The following is a 17,967-nucleotide window of genomic DNA, read 5'->3' on the forward strand; positions in this document are numbered from 1 at the left end:
AAAAACAGATAATTTCTTGCATTTTAATTGGTTGTAGTGAGCAGAAGGTGGGGCTTGCCCAGGCCACCATTCCTATAACTGCATGCATATTTTTATTTTGAGCTCACGAAGTTAGGCATAGTGATTAATCATGTTGCTAGTGCGTGATTAATCACAATTACATGTTTCAATAGATTGACAATGCTAGTTAAAACACAGTCATAACGCAACAATGTCAAAAAATCATCTTGATTGCTCTTATGTAATTTTCTGAGAATCCGAATTTTGTGTTTTAGTGCGCTAACAGCCACGATGATCCAATTAACAGAATGAAATGCCTGACCCTATTGGTAATGGATCTTTTTAACTTAAGTGTAACTTTTTAAAATTAAATCATTGAAATAAATGAACTTCCCCATGATCATCTCATTTATTTAGCCTGATGCAGCTGTCACTGTGTGAACTGCTCGTCTTCCCATACGGACATTTCTCTCTGCTCATCCGACGTATTTTCATCTCGTTTCTGGACCACAACCGAGTCATTTGACGTTGCCCGGCTCTTGTGAAATTCAGCCTTCCGAGGAAATTCTCCAGCTGTTTTGCTCCTCAATGCCACTTTTTGTTGTGCCGAAAAATGAGGCCTGCTTGACTGATGAGACTGGCTGCAGCAGTCGTGTTCAAACACGCCCCGTCTCTGTCGCTGTCCTGCCTGGAAGAAAACCATGTGGAGCCTTGTCTTTTTATTGAAAGTAGGCCAGCAAACCCAGAGATAATCACAGCGGCATGACCCTTGGATGCGTGGTTGCTTCCGGGACCCTGCAGGAAGGACACAACTGTGAACTGAGAGCCGCCTCGCTGCGGCTGTTTGACAGGAGACACCTGACCTGCTGGCATTCGCCACCGAGCCATTTCTGGAAGAAGTTCTTCCTTCCTCAAAGTTAGCTCTCTCTACCCCCCGCCACGGCACCGCACCGCCTTGGTGCCGTTGCCGACCTGACCAAAAGGAATGTGATCGCTGTGCAGATCAGGAGCCATCAGACTTGTAGCAACAAGTACACACTCTGCTTGTTACATCAGATCTGAGAGCAATCGGCGTGAGTCTGTGGGTGTGTTTCGTGTGGCTTGGTTTAAAAAAAAAAAAAAAACGTTAAGTCAGATCAGGAAGTGTGATGCTGTGACAGGACAGGAGGAAGCAGGCTCAGAATGGCAGTGTGTGTCTCTGCTTGATAACATGACGGGCCCCTGGCTGAAGACCCCGGCTCTGTTCCTGCTGCTGCTGCTGCTGCTCGGCGCTCTGACCGGGACAGGTAGGCCGACAAACCGCCGCATCACAGAAAACAGCTCTGTCATTGTCTGTCTCCACTCCCCATGCTGCTTTCCCTTTTTTTCTTCTTTCTTTCTTTCTTTTTTTTTTTTTTTGCTCTGATCCTCCATGACTTTATTGCCACATGATTTCCAGTTTTGGCTGAAAAGTCCAAATCTGAGCAGTCTTCCATCAAAAAGCACAAGGCGTTCCTTCCAGGTTCATCTTCTTTTCACGTAATCTTCTTCATGCCAGAAACTCGTTTCTCTGGAATCTGCTTTCTCTGTCCTGAGATAAGCTCCAGCCTGACTCCTCTGTTCCAAATTTCACAACTCACCAACCGCTCAAATAATCAGGTGATCAGATTAAAACGGAGAAAGCGGAAATCTTTTGGGAATGGCTCCTGTTTGGGAACGCCACCTTCATTCTGTGTAATTAGTGAACTTGGCAACTCCTTTTTGGATTTTTGTTGCAACTGGTTGTTCAGACGGAAGTCCAGAGTTCCTGTGTGACTCATTTTTTGATGGTGTTTTGTTCATCAGAGTTTTTCTTTTCAGTTGCTAACATGCCTAAGTCTAATCTGTAACACTTTCCCATTGTTGGCACATAGTAGCACAGTCAGTTCTAAGCCCAAAACCACAAGAAGTCATGATCCTCTCTGTCGCTTTCATGACAGCTCGCAAAACCCTTTAAATCCTTTCATCCACAGTCTAAACTCGTTACTCTTTCACGGTCACAGGAGAGCAGCCTAATTGTTTTAGTAAGACCAGAAAGCAGAGCGATACAATAACCTGTTTACAAAAAGGTGAGCTAAAGTCTCTGCTGTGGACTAGGAGAGAACTGGTCACACTCTGGCAATTTCCTCCAGATGATGTTGATGATGGTTTGTATCTTTACATCAAATATGTTCCCAATGTTTAAGGAACTGATTTGAATGTCTGCGACAATAACTAAAACTTCAGCTTTGTCTTTATTGAGATCAAAGGACAAAACTAAAATACATTTAAGATTTCGTCAGTGGGTCTGAGGTGAATGTCCTGTCTCCTGATGTCACCAATGAGTGATGCACTGATCCACTTTTTTCACTTCCTGTACCAATAGCTCCTGTAATAAACCTACTCATTAGGTTTAGTATCGGCTGATACCGATCCGATACAGAAAGGCCGAGCTCTAACGTCGCTCAGAGCACAAAGGACAGAATTAGACTGGTCCATAAGTTTTGTCTATATGGACCTGGCACATTGACGCTGATACCCAACCTAGAATTTTTTTTTCAATATTGGGACCCATACAGATATTAATACAGCATTGGTGCATCTCTACACCTAGCTGTAACACAAAAAGATTTTTAAAAGTGTGGAACACCACAGTTTTGATTTTAGTTTTCTGATTAACAGTTTACAGTGTTTACAGAGAATTTTCTGTTATGAGTATAATAAATTAGGACAATTCCATGAATCAGATTTCTTAGATTAGTGTGTCATAAAAATATGCAGGATGCTTCCAAGTGTTGTTAAAAAGAGTTAGTCTGTTTTTGTATTCATGTTAGTGTGCTTGAAGTAATGTGAGATGTTTCATTGCAGCATTTTGTGAAGGTGGGGCAACAAATAAAACAAGAAATGGAAGCGGTTCACCAAATAATACTCTAACTAGACCAGGTAAGACAAGAGAATAACATATAAGCAATAATGCTGATTGAATGCATGCAGACAGTTTTTACTGTTAATCTCACTGCTTAACTGCTTTGTGTAATGCTTCTAATAAGTGACAACCATATGTTAAAGAAAATTTTGTTCAGTAAAGCTTGCAGTGTTGGGAATATAGGCCTTTGTAAAGATTTAACATTTACTGTCTCAAACCGTGTTATTTAAAATTGGCAAAGAGATTCAACTTATATGTAGAATACAGATCAGAAAGTATGTAACATTTTTCTGGTAAGACTAAAACTGAACCTTATAGGCATCTGAGAATATATTTCATGTTGCTAAATTCAGTCTCATTCTATTGAATATTTCCATTTATTGTGATTTATTGACAGAAATCGACAAACAAAGAGAGAACTGGATGATCAGTTTGTTTAGATCACTCAGATTTAGGATAAATGCATTCTCAAGGTGCTTCAATAAAGAAACTCTTGCCATAATTATATATAAAAATATATTTTCAAGATATTACACTGCCTACCAGTTGTATAGACAGCTTCAGATTTAGTGGGTGGGAACACAACTACATCTCACTAAAGGCATTTCCTTCTTTATTTTGTGCTAGTTTCACTTTTTTCGTGTGTGTGTGCGCGCGTGCGCGTGTGTGTGTGTGTGTGTGTGCGTGCGTGCGTGCGTGCGTGCGTGTGTGTGTGTGTGTGTGTGTGTGTGTGTGTGTGTGTGTGTGTGTGTGTGTGCGCGCGCACGTGTGTCTGTGTGTGTGTGTGTACCAGGTTTTCATATCCTTATGGGAACCTATTTCTGTCTACAATGTGAGGTTATGGGGACCATTGCTCCTTGTGGGGACATTTTCTTGGTCCCCATGAGGGAAATTGTTGTTTTTGGGTTAGTGGTTAGGTCTGTGATGGTTAGGGTTAAAGTAAGGGTTAATATACATTTCTATATGTAGAAAAACACTCAGAGAGGCTGATCTGCCCATTTTAAAAACACGTTGCATCTTTTATAAATGTTTTGATAAATAACAACAAAAAATGCAAAACAAATAAAAATAACCCAAAATTGCGTTAATTTGGGCAGGAATCCTGCTAAATAATGCATCTTTTAAATTGAAAATATAACAAAGCAGATTATTGTTTGTTTTTTAATGTTCATATTTCCTCCTTTTAGTTTTATGAAAGTAAAATTTAATTAATCAGAACAAAACTTGGAACAGAATACAACCTACAAACTACTAATTATTTAGAGGATCATTTAGCATTAAACTGTTAATATCGGAGCAAGACCTAGAGAAACAAACTTAGAAAGTACCATGTAGTTTTATCAGAACAAGAATCCAGAGGATTCTTAAAGAAGTCATTTCAAGTCTTCCCACATCTGTACTCTGTTTTCTGTCGTGGTGCACAAACACTGCTTAGGATTAACTGGACCTTTAACTTCATGTTTCTTCATCATCTCCATTTTGCAGGTCTCAATGTGAAACTGAGAGTTTGTCACTGTTTCACAGTGTAACACAAACTGGTAAAAACACATTTATGTTGATTCTGATTCTTTCAGGGAACAGTAACACCACAGATGCTCTTTGCACAAACGCAACACAACCAGAAGGTAAATCCACAGGTCCTTCTCTGTTTTATTAGATGATTCTTTGTGGCTCCAATTTCTTTCTATTTAATTATTTTTGTTTTATTTATTTACTGCTGAAGTTTCTGAAGGATCCGGTTCAGGTGAACCTGGTAAGTCGAGCTATTTGTTTTGCATCTTATGGATTATGTCTGTGGTTCCAGGTACATGTATGCATAAACCTAACCTCCAAGTCAAAGTGCTAAAATGCCTCAAATTTCTTGATCAAATCTGGTCCTACAGTCTTTTTTCTGACACATTTCTGCAGAAACTTCAACATTCAATTTTCCTATAACTGAAAAATCAGAACAGGACGAATATGACTATGTCCAACCCATCCTGATTGGTGCGGCTGTGGCGGGCGTAATCATTGGTGCCGTCATTGTCGTTGGTGTTGTCATCTGGTGGAGGCGCAGTAAAAAAGCGAGGAACCAAGGTGAGTCTGCTGCGAAGAGACCAAAACATTTAGTCTTTTCTGTCTGGGGTCCAAATGAATGTTCATGTGTTTGAAGTCTCAAAACATCCAAAACATGTGAATCTGAGTTTATTTATTTATTTACCTGAGTTTATTGTGTGAATAACAGAGGAATTTAAACTCAATTTCAAGCGTCTTTTATTTATGCCAGCCTCTTATACACTCATATGGCAACAGATGCTGCTGCTGCAAAACTGTTGAAGCTGTAATAACGTCCTCTGCCTTTCTGAAGGTTTTATGCATGTGGGCATCTAAAATGATCTGAGGTTCAACAGTCAGGTCATTCAGACCTAACAGATTCCACGCTGCCGTTAGTTAGTAAACAATAACAAAATCAAATAGTAGAAAAATCTGGTGATCCAACAGCTTAGGTCGTCCTACAGCAATGACTGTAATTTTTCTGTCTGGCTTTATCAGTCATTGTGGAAGAAGTTTGGCCCTGAGGTTTGCAGACATTTTTTTCATCTATGGCTCTTAAGTTTGCACTACCACTTTTCAGTCTGGTTGAGGTCTGGGATTTAATTAGGCCACTGAAGCAAGTTTCAGCTGCAAGGCTATAACACGTTGAGATTTCAACTGAAGATATAAAGGGCTTTATAAATGAAATGGCTTATTATTATTATTATTATTATTATTATTATTATTATTATTATTATTTTTTTTTTATTTTTTTTTTTTTTTAAAGTAGTTTCTGGTCAGCACAGAGCAATTCCCCCCAGCAGTCTGGCTGTCAAACAAGCCCAAATCATCACACCTCCACCACCGTGCTTCAAAGTTGGTGATATGATTGTCATCATCAACTAAAACTCACAAAAAAATGAAAACTGAAATTGAGAAAACATTTTCTTTAATTTAAATAACTAAAAATGGTAATTAATGAAGGAGAAAACAGAACTAACTGGAGTAATACTATGTGTTTATAAAATTAATCAAAATACACTAAAATTATAGATATAATACCCTTTATTTTTGTGTTTATGAATATATTAATTAGCCTTTCCAGCTGATGTGAAATTGTACTTTTCCCCACAACACAAGCAGTTCACGTCAGTTATTGTTAAATTTTGGTATCCCATAATCCTCTTGGTGGCGCTGACACTAGTCCTCAAAATGGCGACAACAAAAGTTGGGAGAAAACACCAGTCAGCTGGTTGTTTAATATATTTTTTAAAAACGGTTTCTTCTGTTGCATATTCATTGTCCAGTTGTTGTTCACACAATCACAACACAAAACTTTGACCTTTTTAAATTCTGCACCAGAAAATGTACTATGAAAAAACTAAAACTACTGCTATAAACACTAATATTCAACTAATGCAAATCAAAAACACTAAAAACTAATTAAAACAAACTGAATTAGACAAACAAACTAAATAGCTAGACTGTAAATAAAACTATAAATAAAACTAAGCTGTAATAAAAACCCTAACACTCTAATAACTGGTTGTAATAAGACGTGTTTGCACTGATGTCGTCTGTTTGGATTTCACCAAACATGAATAATATTTACTAAAATCTGCTTCATTCAGTGGCCATTTTGCAAACATTCTGCTGTCATGTTCTATTAGAGGAACTCTGCCAAACAAACTGCACTTGTTCCTTTTTCTATTAGTCATGTTGTAAATTTTAACACTGAACATCCAAACTGAGTGTTTTTTAGGCCTTTAGAACATCGACATTTTGAACAGTAACCAGGGTTGACGAGATATATGTCCATATCCTTCTTTTTTTTTCAAACAAAAATCTGAAAAGTGTGGTGTGTATATGTATTTAACCCTGTGATGTAGGTGGTAGCTCACTTCAGCTACAACTGTGCATTTCAAATGTTCAAATTCTTCATTAGACTTTGGTCCAGGAGATTTGAATGTTCTGATCTGAAGCCTTTGCTGCAGCTCTGGTTGGATGTTCAGGACTGATGTTCTTACGCCCAACATTTAGCTGTTGTCATCATCTAAAGGACTGTCCTGGTTTTAGCGTCTTTCATCTACCGGTTGACTCTTAACAAGGTTTTCAATCTCTAATGAAGAAATACATCTCAGCATAATGCAGCCACTGCCGTGTTTCACTGGATGGTGTGTTTGTGTTCAGCCACCTCCATGCTTTGTTAGCTTCCTGTCTCACAAAAAGTTACATTTTGGTCTCATATTTGACAGGAGCAGCTTCCTCTGTACCTTCCTACCACTGTTTCACAGAAGTCAGATTTATGCAACTTGTAGTCATTCATTGTGTAAAGAGTTCCCACAGTCCTGTTGAAAGTAACATGCCTTGTTCATGTAGGACCAGGGTTATGATAGTTTTGGGTTATTTATTGTAGCTTAGTTTTAATTTGTTTTGTGTAATTCTGTTAGTTTTTATTAGTTTTTAGAGTGTGTTTGCTAGTTTGTATTAGTTATTACTAATTAGTTTTTGTCACACTTTGGTTCATTTGTAATTCAAAAATAATTCAAAAAGGTCAGAATATTGTGCTGTGATTATGTAATTATCAACTGGGTAATGATTACTCAATTCAATTAAAAAATAATTTAATTCATTTTTTTAAAAACTCATTCAATTATTGTTGAACAACCAACTGAGTGATGATTTCTCCCAACTTTTGCTGTCGCCATTTTGTAGACTGTAAGTGCTGCCAAGGAATTCCATAACTTGACGACGGTTGACTGCTGGGGGGGGGGATTAATTCATCTCTTTATTAGTATTTCAAATTGATGTGAAAATAACACAAAAACGAAGGACATTTCATCTACAATTTCAGCAGGTTTTAGTCCCAGTTAGCCTTTCCCCACCAATTGCTGATTTTTATTTCAGTTAAATTATTTTCTCAATTTCATTGTTTTGTTAGTTTTGGTTAACTATAATAACGTTGTGCAGGACTTCCCTGATATTTGGTCATTTTAATCCTTTAGTTTAACCCAAAGTCAAACCAGAGGTTATAATCAAACCATACAATGGTATCAGTCAAACTAGTGTAATCTTTCTAGATTTGTGTCTGTAATTCTGTTTTTTTGTTTGTTTGTTTGTTTGTTTGTTTGTCTTTTGAGAGGTTTTTGTTCTGCTAAAAGTGACGTTAACTTTTTGGCCTCTCTTCCAGAGCTTACAAAAGAAGACCCACACTTAGACGGACCAAGCTCAGAGAAGGTTCCTATGTAAGTTGAACCGTCTGCCGACGTGAAATGCTGTCGGCTATCAGGCAAAAAGATCTTTTCTGTCCACGGTTTTGCAAAAACGTTACCATGCTGCTGTAATTTCCTGTTAATGCAACCTAGGTCGTGTGTGACTCAAAAGTTGTGGTCAGAATTAACGTCTGAAATGTTTCGCACAATCCGCCGAGGTTTTCTGAAGACAAACGGTGTGTGTGTGTGTGTGTGTGTGTGTGTGTGTGTGTGTGTGTGTGTGTGTGTGTGTGTGTGTGTGTGTGTGTGTGTGTGTGTGTGTGTGTGTGTGTGTGCGTGTGTGCGTGCGTGCGTGCGTGCGTGTGTGTGTGTGTGTGTGTGTGTGTGTCAGGCCAATGTTCGAAGAAGACGTGCCATCTGTGCTGGAGCTGGAAATGGATGAACTGGACCAGTGGATGAAGAAAGACAGTACGTTTCATCTGTTTTTGTTACAGTAACAAGAGTCAAAAATAAACGAGAGGTTATAGTTATAAGACCTAACTATTTCTCCATGTAAACCTGGACTTTATGAAGGAAATGTTTATGGTGGGAAATATTTTTAGTTATATTTTTTGTTTTATTTTTACTTTTTATTTTGCGTCAAGGCACAAAATGCCAACATTCTGGGCTTCTCTTTGGCAGCTCTGTGTGATGAAATAGTTTGTCCAGCAGAGGTCAGTGTTGCTCTGTAAAAACTGATCACATTTTCTGAGGCACTTGCCAGCTTCTCCTGTAAAACTGCGATCATGAAAAAAAAACTTGGAAATATATGGAAGTAAATATGTGCCATCAGAATTTGAATAAAAAATGCATCTGAAACTTGAATGTTGTATATTTTGAATGTTGAATGTTTTTTTTAGGTCGAAATTGTATTCTGAATTAATTTTGAAATTGAAAAAATAAGCACAAATATACAACATTCAAGTTTCAGATGCATTTTTTATTCAAATTCTGATGGCACATACTTACTTCCATAGAAATACAGTTAAACATTTAGTTCTTTATAAATAAATGTTTATATATGTCTTTGTCAGTCTGTTATAAAGTTGCAGGCAAATGACAAACAATGACTTGGTTCTGATCACTAAATTAAAGATATAAGCAAAAATATTTATGAAGTTAAAAAAAAATAAATAATTTAAAAAAAATATATATATATATATATATATATATATATATATATATATATATATATATATATATATATATAACTGATTTTTCAGTTATAGGAAAATTGAATGTTGAAGTATCTGTTTATCTCAAAATGTATTTATTTATTTATTTATTTCATAATGGTGTTTTATTTTGTGATACTTTTGTTAAGCCACTTTACATATTTCATAGAGTTTTATTTCTGTAACTCCGTTTTTATTTCAGTCTTTTTTTTATTTCATATTCTTATGGGAGGGGTTGTGGTTTTCTCTGTGGGCGGGGCTTCGATCTGCATGTGGGTGTAATGTGAGAGAGGGACCACAAGGAGGAGACACAGGAACTCCATGTGTTTTCATCTACTAATTTTCATGTTACAACATTGCAACAGTTGTAAAAAATATATATGTGAAAGAAAAAGAAACAAAACCAAATAAAAAAACAACAACATTTTCATAAAAGTTGCCTACTGCAGCTTTAACTGAAGAAACTGGAAAAAATGCCTAATCCAATCAAAAAGAGGATCCCTAAAAGTCTAAATTCAGTTTATCTCTGAATGACGGAGGTAGTAAGCTTAACAAATAGTAAAAAAGAGAAATGTTTTTTCTGAAAATGAACTGAAAATAATTTTTAAAAAGCAGTAAAACTAAACAGAAAAACACTAAAATACCCTAAACGCCTGAGAAACTCATTGAAAGACATTAGGGCAGAGCTGAAGGAATGGGCAATGCTTTGAGACTTCCAATGTATTTATTAATCTAAATAACAGAAAATATGGATAGATATTGTAAAAATGCATTTGTGAACATTTTTTAATTCCTTTAGTCCTTTTGAAAAAGCGTTTCATGTAGAACAGCCAGAGTGAAAAATGATCAATGATGCAACAAGCTGCAGCCCCTGAAGCCCTAAATATCGACTATTAGCAGCACTCCTAGTGTCCCAGCGAATTAATAACATGCAGGTTTTGGCACGATAAACCCAGATCGTCACTGTGATGTGTTTGTTGTGATGTGTTGTGATGCACCAGCTGCTTTGGGCCTAGCCATGACCGATGAACTGTGGACATTTTCGTCATCTCGTGTGTCTGGGAGCACAAACCCTCCTGACATCTGCTAGCGATTACGACAGACATGCACACTTGGAAGTGTGGTGCAACCTAACCCTGGAACGGTGCTGCTTTACTGGAAACGCTGGGAAGTGAGGTCAAGGTCCACTTGGCTGACTGTTGACCAACCTCATTTAGTGGCTGTTTTGTTTCCCAGGCTTTTACTTCCAAAGCTGACTAAAGGTTAGCCGTCTCTTTGTACACGCACAGGGTTATGTAAGGGATCTCAAAACAGAAGTATACGTGAGGTTGTTGCTGCTGTTGCACAATGCGATGCCATCCTCTGCAGCAGCTGTGCTCTGTTTGTCAAACCTGGGAAATTCCTCTCTCACTCAAGCAAAACTACGACGGCGTGTTAGTGCCACAATAGATAGAAGAAAAAAATGGAGGAGTAAGTAAAATTTTTAGATTAATCTCAGAAATATTCTGGAAAAAAAATTATTTTCTGAGAATATTTTTTGACTTTTGAAATTGAGTTTTGAAAAGTTTTTCTTTTTTCTAGAAAATGTTCAACTTTTCAAACTTGGAAATGTCCTTACTTTTTTCTCAAAAGTTTCTGAGATTAATCTAAAAATTTCTGAGATTTTTGGTGGAAATTCACTCCTCTTTTTTTTCTATCTACAACATCCCTAATACACAGAACAAATGGAAAACAGCTTCACATTAGGGAGCAAAAGAAGCAAATCAGCTGTGTCTGAACCTGCTTTTAAGGTGCTTTTTTCCCTCCCGAAGCAAGTTAAGCAATTGAATTTTCTTCAAAATAAGAAATACTTCAGTCCAACACTAACCTTATAAACAGACAATTCTACAAAACAGAGGTAAACATCTCCGTTTGAGTATTTCAGAGTCAAACTGGTCAAGTTTCAACTTGTTCACTCCACTCGACGGGAACCGCCAACTGAAGCGAAAATGTGTTGAGCAGGAAGAAAACGAAGAATTTGTTCCCTGCAAAACTAAAGCAATAAATAAAGCGGTCACGAATTGTATTATTACAGCTTGATAGCGTAATGCTTAAATTTTTATCCTCATTTATTTCCTCCAACAACTAGAAGCTGCCACAGCATAGTAGTGTCAGCTTCCGGCAGCTGACACTAGGGGTGCCAGAGCTGCTGTTTTGGGGAACATGTTCGTAATATTGTCTGTTTGTAAATAATTATTTCTGAAATGATGATGTTATTGGCTATTAAGACTTGTACTATTTTCACTGGCTTTTACTTGATGGAGTAAAAGGCAGTTTTCACACGCTGACACAACTAAGCTGTGTCAGCTTCCGGCAGCTACCACCGGAAGCGCCATGACTAGCTGCCACTGCCACGGACTGAGCTTCCTGTCTTTCCACCCAAGAGAAAGTTGTTCATCTAACAATATCCCAAAATTCTATCATAATTATTCCTAAAATTCCCTCAAACCGATGCGTGGGAATGATCTGTAGTCAGAGGAAAGTTGTACTTGTCAAAAATTCAAGAATTTCACCAGATACTCAAAATTACCATGATTAACACTTTAACCATTCCCAGCTATTCAATGACCAAATGACCTTCAATGTGAATTAACAGGAATTTTTATGAATGCTGGTGCTTTTGTTGCTTATTTCAACTCCACGTCTGTTTTTAACCTTTCAGTCCAGGTCTGACTCTTGCTCCTTTTGTTTCTCCATTACAGGTTAGAGGATGACGCATCCCAGACCGTGCTTCACTTCCATCTTTCATATTTCAACTCTTTCTTGACTATTTTTCCTCAAACCGGAGGTGCTTGTTTCCTGTCAGGAGTCAACAGTGTGACGCTGGACACAACGCAGCGAAGTGTCGTCTCAAAGAAGCTGCACCTCCTGGTCTTCCCTCAGTGAAGACAAACTGCTACTAACGATGTCATTACTTACGCTTTGTTTAATGTGTTTCATTCAGATCCATGCACAGTGTTTCAATGCACATTTCATCTGATCTTTTACACATAAAAGTAAAAGAAGAAAAAAAAACTCAACCAAATGTGTCCTCAGTGTCTCTAGATTCACACAGTTGGTCTGTGTGTGTTCAGCTCGGCGTGTAATGGGAAAATAACCTTCCCCAGCCCTTCCAGATGACTGCTCACTGCTCCCCCGGTGGCTTTTCCTCTTGCTCAAATGTTACATGACTCCCTCCAGCTGCAGGTTGTAATGACTGTGGGCAGGCATGACGGAGAACATCTGTTTGTTATCGTTTGCAGAACAGATCTGGATTTACACAGAGATCGTTTTTATTCTAAGTCTCCAAGTCGTCGAAGCGATGAGACTCCAGCTTCCGAGACTTTTGATAAATTATTGGCCACTTCGCAGAGGCAGCCCGCTAAAAAGTGGCTGTTGATCAGATAAGAGATACCAGATAAATATCTTGACTAAATTTCTCTGATCGCCTGATGCTTCTCACAGATTTTCTTCCCCGCCGGTTTTGCCTGTAAAAGTTGTCGGATGTGAACGAGTAAACACTGATGGAGATATGAGTCCTTTCAGATTCAGGCAGTGTCAGACGTGAACTTGCACTGTAAATATTTCAATGCCAAAATATGTTATTGTGACATTTCTGTAAATATATAACGTGTGGAGTTTTGTTTGGCTTGTGATGCTCTTCAGTTCCATGATTAAAGTGTCCCAATGAAAAGACGATGTGCTGTGCTGTGCTGCCTTTCATTCAGACTATTGCTGGAATGGATCTTTAATTATTTAGAGATTCATGACATAAATCCCACAAGCCTGAGTCTGGCTTTGGTTCCACATCATTTGGCTCGTGCTTTTAGCTCTTTGCCCTCTCAAGATGACCTTCAGTTTGACCTTCAGTTTGCTAAAGCTCCACAACAAAACTCTCCTATAATCCCATTCCTCTGGCTCCATAATGAGCCAAACCGATGGATGGATGGATGGATGGATGGATGGATGGATGGATGGATGGATGGATGGATGGATGGATGGATGGATGGATGGATGGATGGATGGATGGATGGATGGATGGATGGATGGATGGATGGATGGATGGATGGATGGATGGAAGAACACATGGTTGAACAGATAGCAGCAACACCCATTTTTACTCTTTTCTTCCTCATTAAATGCTAACACTAACATCCATATTTGGTCCTTTTTCAACATTTGGAGCCTCCCAGTGTTTCTACACCTCAGGCCTCAGCGTGTGGTCCGGTCCAGTGTTGAAAATCCACTGCTGAGCCTGTCTGCTTTCCTCCCTGACTCTGACCGTCTGATGGCCATTTGTGCAAAGCTGATTACATTCACACCCGGGGAGGGTCTGAGGGCACGGGAACAGACAATCCAAAGCAATGAATACAAATGAGAAACGAGGCTCTGGCTGCAAACACAGCTCAGCAGGCCCGACTTACTGCTCACACAAACTGATCCCCAAATCACTTTCAGTCTGACCCAATATTCTCCAATTTTATTTGGTGTTTATTGGGAAATCTATCAAATTATGTTCTATCCTCAAGTTTTTAGAAACCTTAAAAATGAAGATTCTTTTGAATGTTTTTGATAAAGGGCCACTGTTTTTTCCTCCAAACATTTGTTATTGCACCAAATCTAATTCCTAAAACTGGTGTCATTCTGGTTGCTGCTTGCAGAAAGAGAAATATTTTACGGAAGAATCTGATTGTGGCCAAACTGTTTTACAAGTAAACAAAACTACAGTTTCTCATTAAACACAACTTCTGATTTTCATCACTTCTGATTTTCACTGCAACAGGTGAGAGAAGAAATGCACACAAGAGTGAGAGAAATAAGACATTTTTCTCCAGAGGATGGGTACAAGAAATCCTATTTTCTCTGTGAATTCTATTTTGTTCATGTTTGTTTCTTTTTTTGACTGAATCAGCGTCTGCCCAGATGTTGCTATCAGTTATGTTATCACTTTATACCTTTGCCAGACACACCAGTGTTCCCTGTTAGTTTGATTTAAGGAGCTACAATGTTAGCTTGGTTAGCATTTCAGACGCAAACATGACACACCAGACGATCCGTGTGTGTTTTTGTCACTGTAGAAGACTTCACTTCACTTCGGTTTTGTTTTGAGCCTGCCTCCGGCTTTAGAGAGATGATTTCCCACAGGATTTGGACAACATCAGACAGATTTGTGTGTGCTTTTAACACCTAGACATCGTGTCCTGCATTTGTATGATAACCGTGAGCAAAGCAGGAGAATAAGAATAAGAATAGCTTTCCAGGAAAGTTGAGACTGTGTAAAAAATGCAGACACAAGGAATGGGGAATGTTCCCCCTTTAGGTTTTCTTTAGTAAATCAGTTTCTAAATCCATCTGGAACAAGCTGCAAATATACTCCCTAATTTTAGAAGTATACCTGACTGGCTTCCTCAGTGAACAAAGAGCTAAATGAACCACCGCAAAATACCTGGTTTAAGAGCATTTGGGAACAAAGTGAGGACATCAACAGCCCTCCTTTGTTTCCTGGGTGTGCTTTTCATCTCACTGACTGCATGCTGGCCTCGGCTGCACACTTCCCAGGATCACATGCTCGCCGTTCGTGAGATCTCAGGGTTTCAGACTCTCCCCTGAGGATCCGCGGGCAGGGCATGAAAATTACTGCAAGCCAAAACTAACCAATGCTGGCACTCCAAGTTTAACTTAAGCTGTACACTAATCCACAACTAAGAAAAAAATTTATATATAAGGAGGCTCAAAATGCTGAAAGGAGTTAAGCCTTTTTCAGCGTGGATGAGTTTTATGAGTTTGGAAGCATCATGCAAATTACTCCCTTTCTGGGTTGTTTGTACATGATTATTCACAATGTTCTGCCCGTCTTAATTTATAACGTAAAAATAAGTGATACTGAATGTTTCAGTTTATTGTAGCATCCTTCAAGAAACTCAGGACGCGTCCACTAAAATGAAACTAACAAACCTTGTCCAGTTTGACTCTCTGAGTGTCGGTCAGGATGCAGAACTGGATCTTACGATCATGCTGTCTTCTTCAGTGAAGAATAATTAAATGTACAATCACTGTATCTCTTTAAGGCGGCATTGTATGTGTCTGTGTGTGTGTGATCCTAAAACACAGTAAGGAAGAATCTCTAAATAACATCAGGAAACTCTTACAGCTAAAGATTCTTACAGTCGTTAATCCACCAATAAGCATGAAGAATTGACTAAATCATAATAGTCAAATACAGCTTAGCGGCCGTACAGATCTACCATCATTGATAGGCTGGATTCTTTTACAGACTGTGAGCTGATAGTTACTCATTAATTACAGATGAGAAACATTTAGTATGAGATTTATGCCTGAAAAGTAATTCAATAAATGTAAAGTAAAAAACAATAAATGAACAAAGAAATATCTCTAAAGAAGTGATTCTGTCACACAGAGACCAAAGCACCAAACTGAAGACTTTCATCATCCACTTTTTGTTTGAAAGAGAAAAATAGAGATAAACAACAAATCATGCCAATGGGAATTATTGAATTTGCTTTAATTTATTATGCGATTAATTGATTATTGTTAAATGCCCATTTAACACATTCAAATGACAGACAACTTTGTATGAACTGTGTGGTGAGGTGAGAGCCCTGGTGGAGCCAGCTGCACATTGTTTGAAATAAAACACAAATATAAACCATCATCCTCCTTCTACCTCCTGCCGTCTTCTTCGTTATTTTTGTCAGTAGGATGTTACCATATGACTGAAAAACCACCTCATCCCAGCGCAAAACCATAAATGGACAAATGTGAGTTCCTTCAAAATTGGCCCGTTTCCATTAAGCATTTTTTTTCTTCCCATTTAAATTTGACTAATTTTATGGCTAATGGACCTAGTATGTTTATATAGATCAGTGACCAAAGCAAATGCAAGTGCTTACTTCTTATCTGGTTTCTTAAATAATTTTTTGCCTCTCCTTTAGAGTCATTTATATGCTTTTAATTTGCCTTTTTAGTTCCCTTCCATTCCAGAACTTCATGTTGATCTTTAGCAGTAGTAGTTTTGGATGAGACTCTCCTCCACTGCTGTTTGGTCAGAAGATTGTCTCTGCAGCTGACAGGAAGACAACAGCATCAGAAAACTACCAACAGGCTACTCCCTTCCTCTGAGAGCATCTTTTTGTTTTGCCAGCAGGTGTAGAAACAGGGTGTCACCCCACCCTCTCTATTCGTGAACTCTTCACCCTAAACCATCAGACCAGAGATTAAATAGCTTCACAGTCAGGGCAACAACACCAAAGTGAAGGTTCTTCCCTTAATTTTCACAATTTGAATTCCAAACTCTCTTCTTGCTCTTTCAGTTTCTTCTTTTTGACACCAAAAACACAATTATTTACTGTAGGATTCTAACAATCTGTCCACTATGGATGAACTGTGGAACTGTAATAAATCTTGCCCAAAGGTTTATATTGAAAAACTATGTTTTAAGTGAAAGTGAAGTCGAACAAGCAGAAAATGCCTCAGGGCCACATGGAAATACTAACTGAACATAGATGGTTCAAACTTTTACACACCCTTATAAACTTAGCCAGATTTGACATATTTTACAATTATTTGAAATACCTTCGTTGTCTTGATGGAGCTAGAGAGTTCTGGTAAGGAGAGGACATATGTGTTTTCTTATAAGACCTTTCACCTTCACAATCTTTAATAAGTAAAGACAACAGCTGGAACTGAAACTATGACAAAATCCATATTTTATGTGTAGTTATATTAAAAGTGTTCTGCTTTATTACAAAATGTATTTGTTTTAAGATTTGTTCACATTTTACTTTTACTTTATTTTATGGTTTACATGCTTACTCCATTTTGAAAATATCAATATACTGCATTCACACTTTTTTATAATTTTCAAGATAATGTAGCAAATCTACATATCACTACAATCTAACTATGCTGCTAAGTGTGACCTACATTCACCAACCAGTTTATATATATATAGACCAGCTGTGCAGCTATATATATATATATATATATATATATATATATATATATATATATATATATATATATATATATATATATATATATATATATATATATATATATATATATATATATATATATATATAATAATTCCCTTCTCACCCTCCCCATCCTCATCCTCTGAGCTCGGGTCCTCTACCAGAGGCCTGGGAGCTTGAGGGTTCTGCGCAGTATCTTGGCTGTGCTAGAACTGCACATTTCTGGACTGAGATGTCTGATGTTGTTCCTGGGATCTGTTTTAGCCACTGCTCCAGTTTGGGGGTGACTGCCCCAAGGGCCCCGATGACCACAGGCACCACTGTGGTCTTCACCTTCCAGGTCTTTTCCAGTTCCTCCCTGAGGCCCTGGTATTTCTCCAGTTTCTCATGCTCCTTTTTCCTGATGTTGTAATCACTTGGTATTGCTACATCCACCACAACGGCTTTCCTCTGTTCTTTATCCACCACCACAATGTCCGGTTGGTTCGCCATTACCATCTTGTCTGTCTGGATCTGGAAGTCCCACAGGATCTTAGCTCGGTCATTCTCCACCACTTTTGGGGGTGTTCCCCACTTTGATCTCGGGGCTTCCA

General features: G+C 38.2%; 1 protein-coding gene across 4 annotated transcripts; it reads left to right on the forward strand.

The window, feature by feature from the left end:
• Positions 1-441: 441 nt before the first annotated feature.
• tmem154 (transmembrane protein 154) lies at positions 442-13,079 on the forward strand. 4 transcript variants are annotated; one of them, XM_081615468.1, is made up of 8 exons: positions 442-1,286; positions 2,866-2,940; positions 4,498-4,548; positions 4,647-4,727; positions 4,832-4,999; positions 8,127-8,181; positions 8,540-8,616; positions 12,104-13,079. In XM_081615468.1, exons 1-8 carry the CDS (start codon positions 1,211-1,213, stop codon positions 12,106-12,108), a joined length of 588 nt encoding a protein of 195 aa, XP_081471594.1. In that variant the 5' UTR covers positions 442-1,210; the 3' UTR covers positions 12,109-13,079. The 4 variants fall into 4 exon arrangements, with proteins under 4 accessions (XP_081471594.1, XP_081471623.1, XP_081471659.1 ...); XM_081615497.1 differs by having other exon boundaries at positions 453-1,286; positions 4,647-4,676; XM_081615533.1 differs by having other exon boundaries at positions 454-1,286; positions 4,647-4,676; positions 4,871-4,999.
• Positions 13,080-17,967: the final 4,888 nt, after the last annotated feature.

This window comes from Poecilia reticulata, chromosome 1 (assembly GCF_904066995.2).
Source record: "Poecilia reticulata chromosome 1, P_reticulata-male-v2, whole genome shotgun sequence".
NCBI lineage: Eukaryota > Metazoa > Chordata > Actinopteri > Cyprinodontiformes > Poeciliidae > Poecilia > Poecilia reticulata.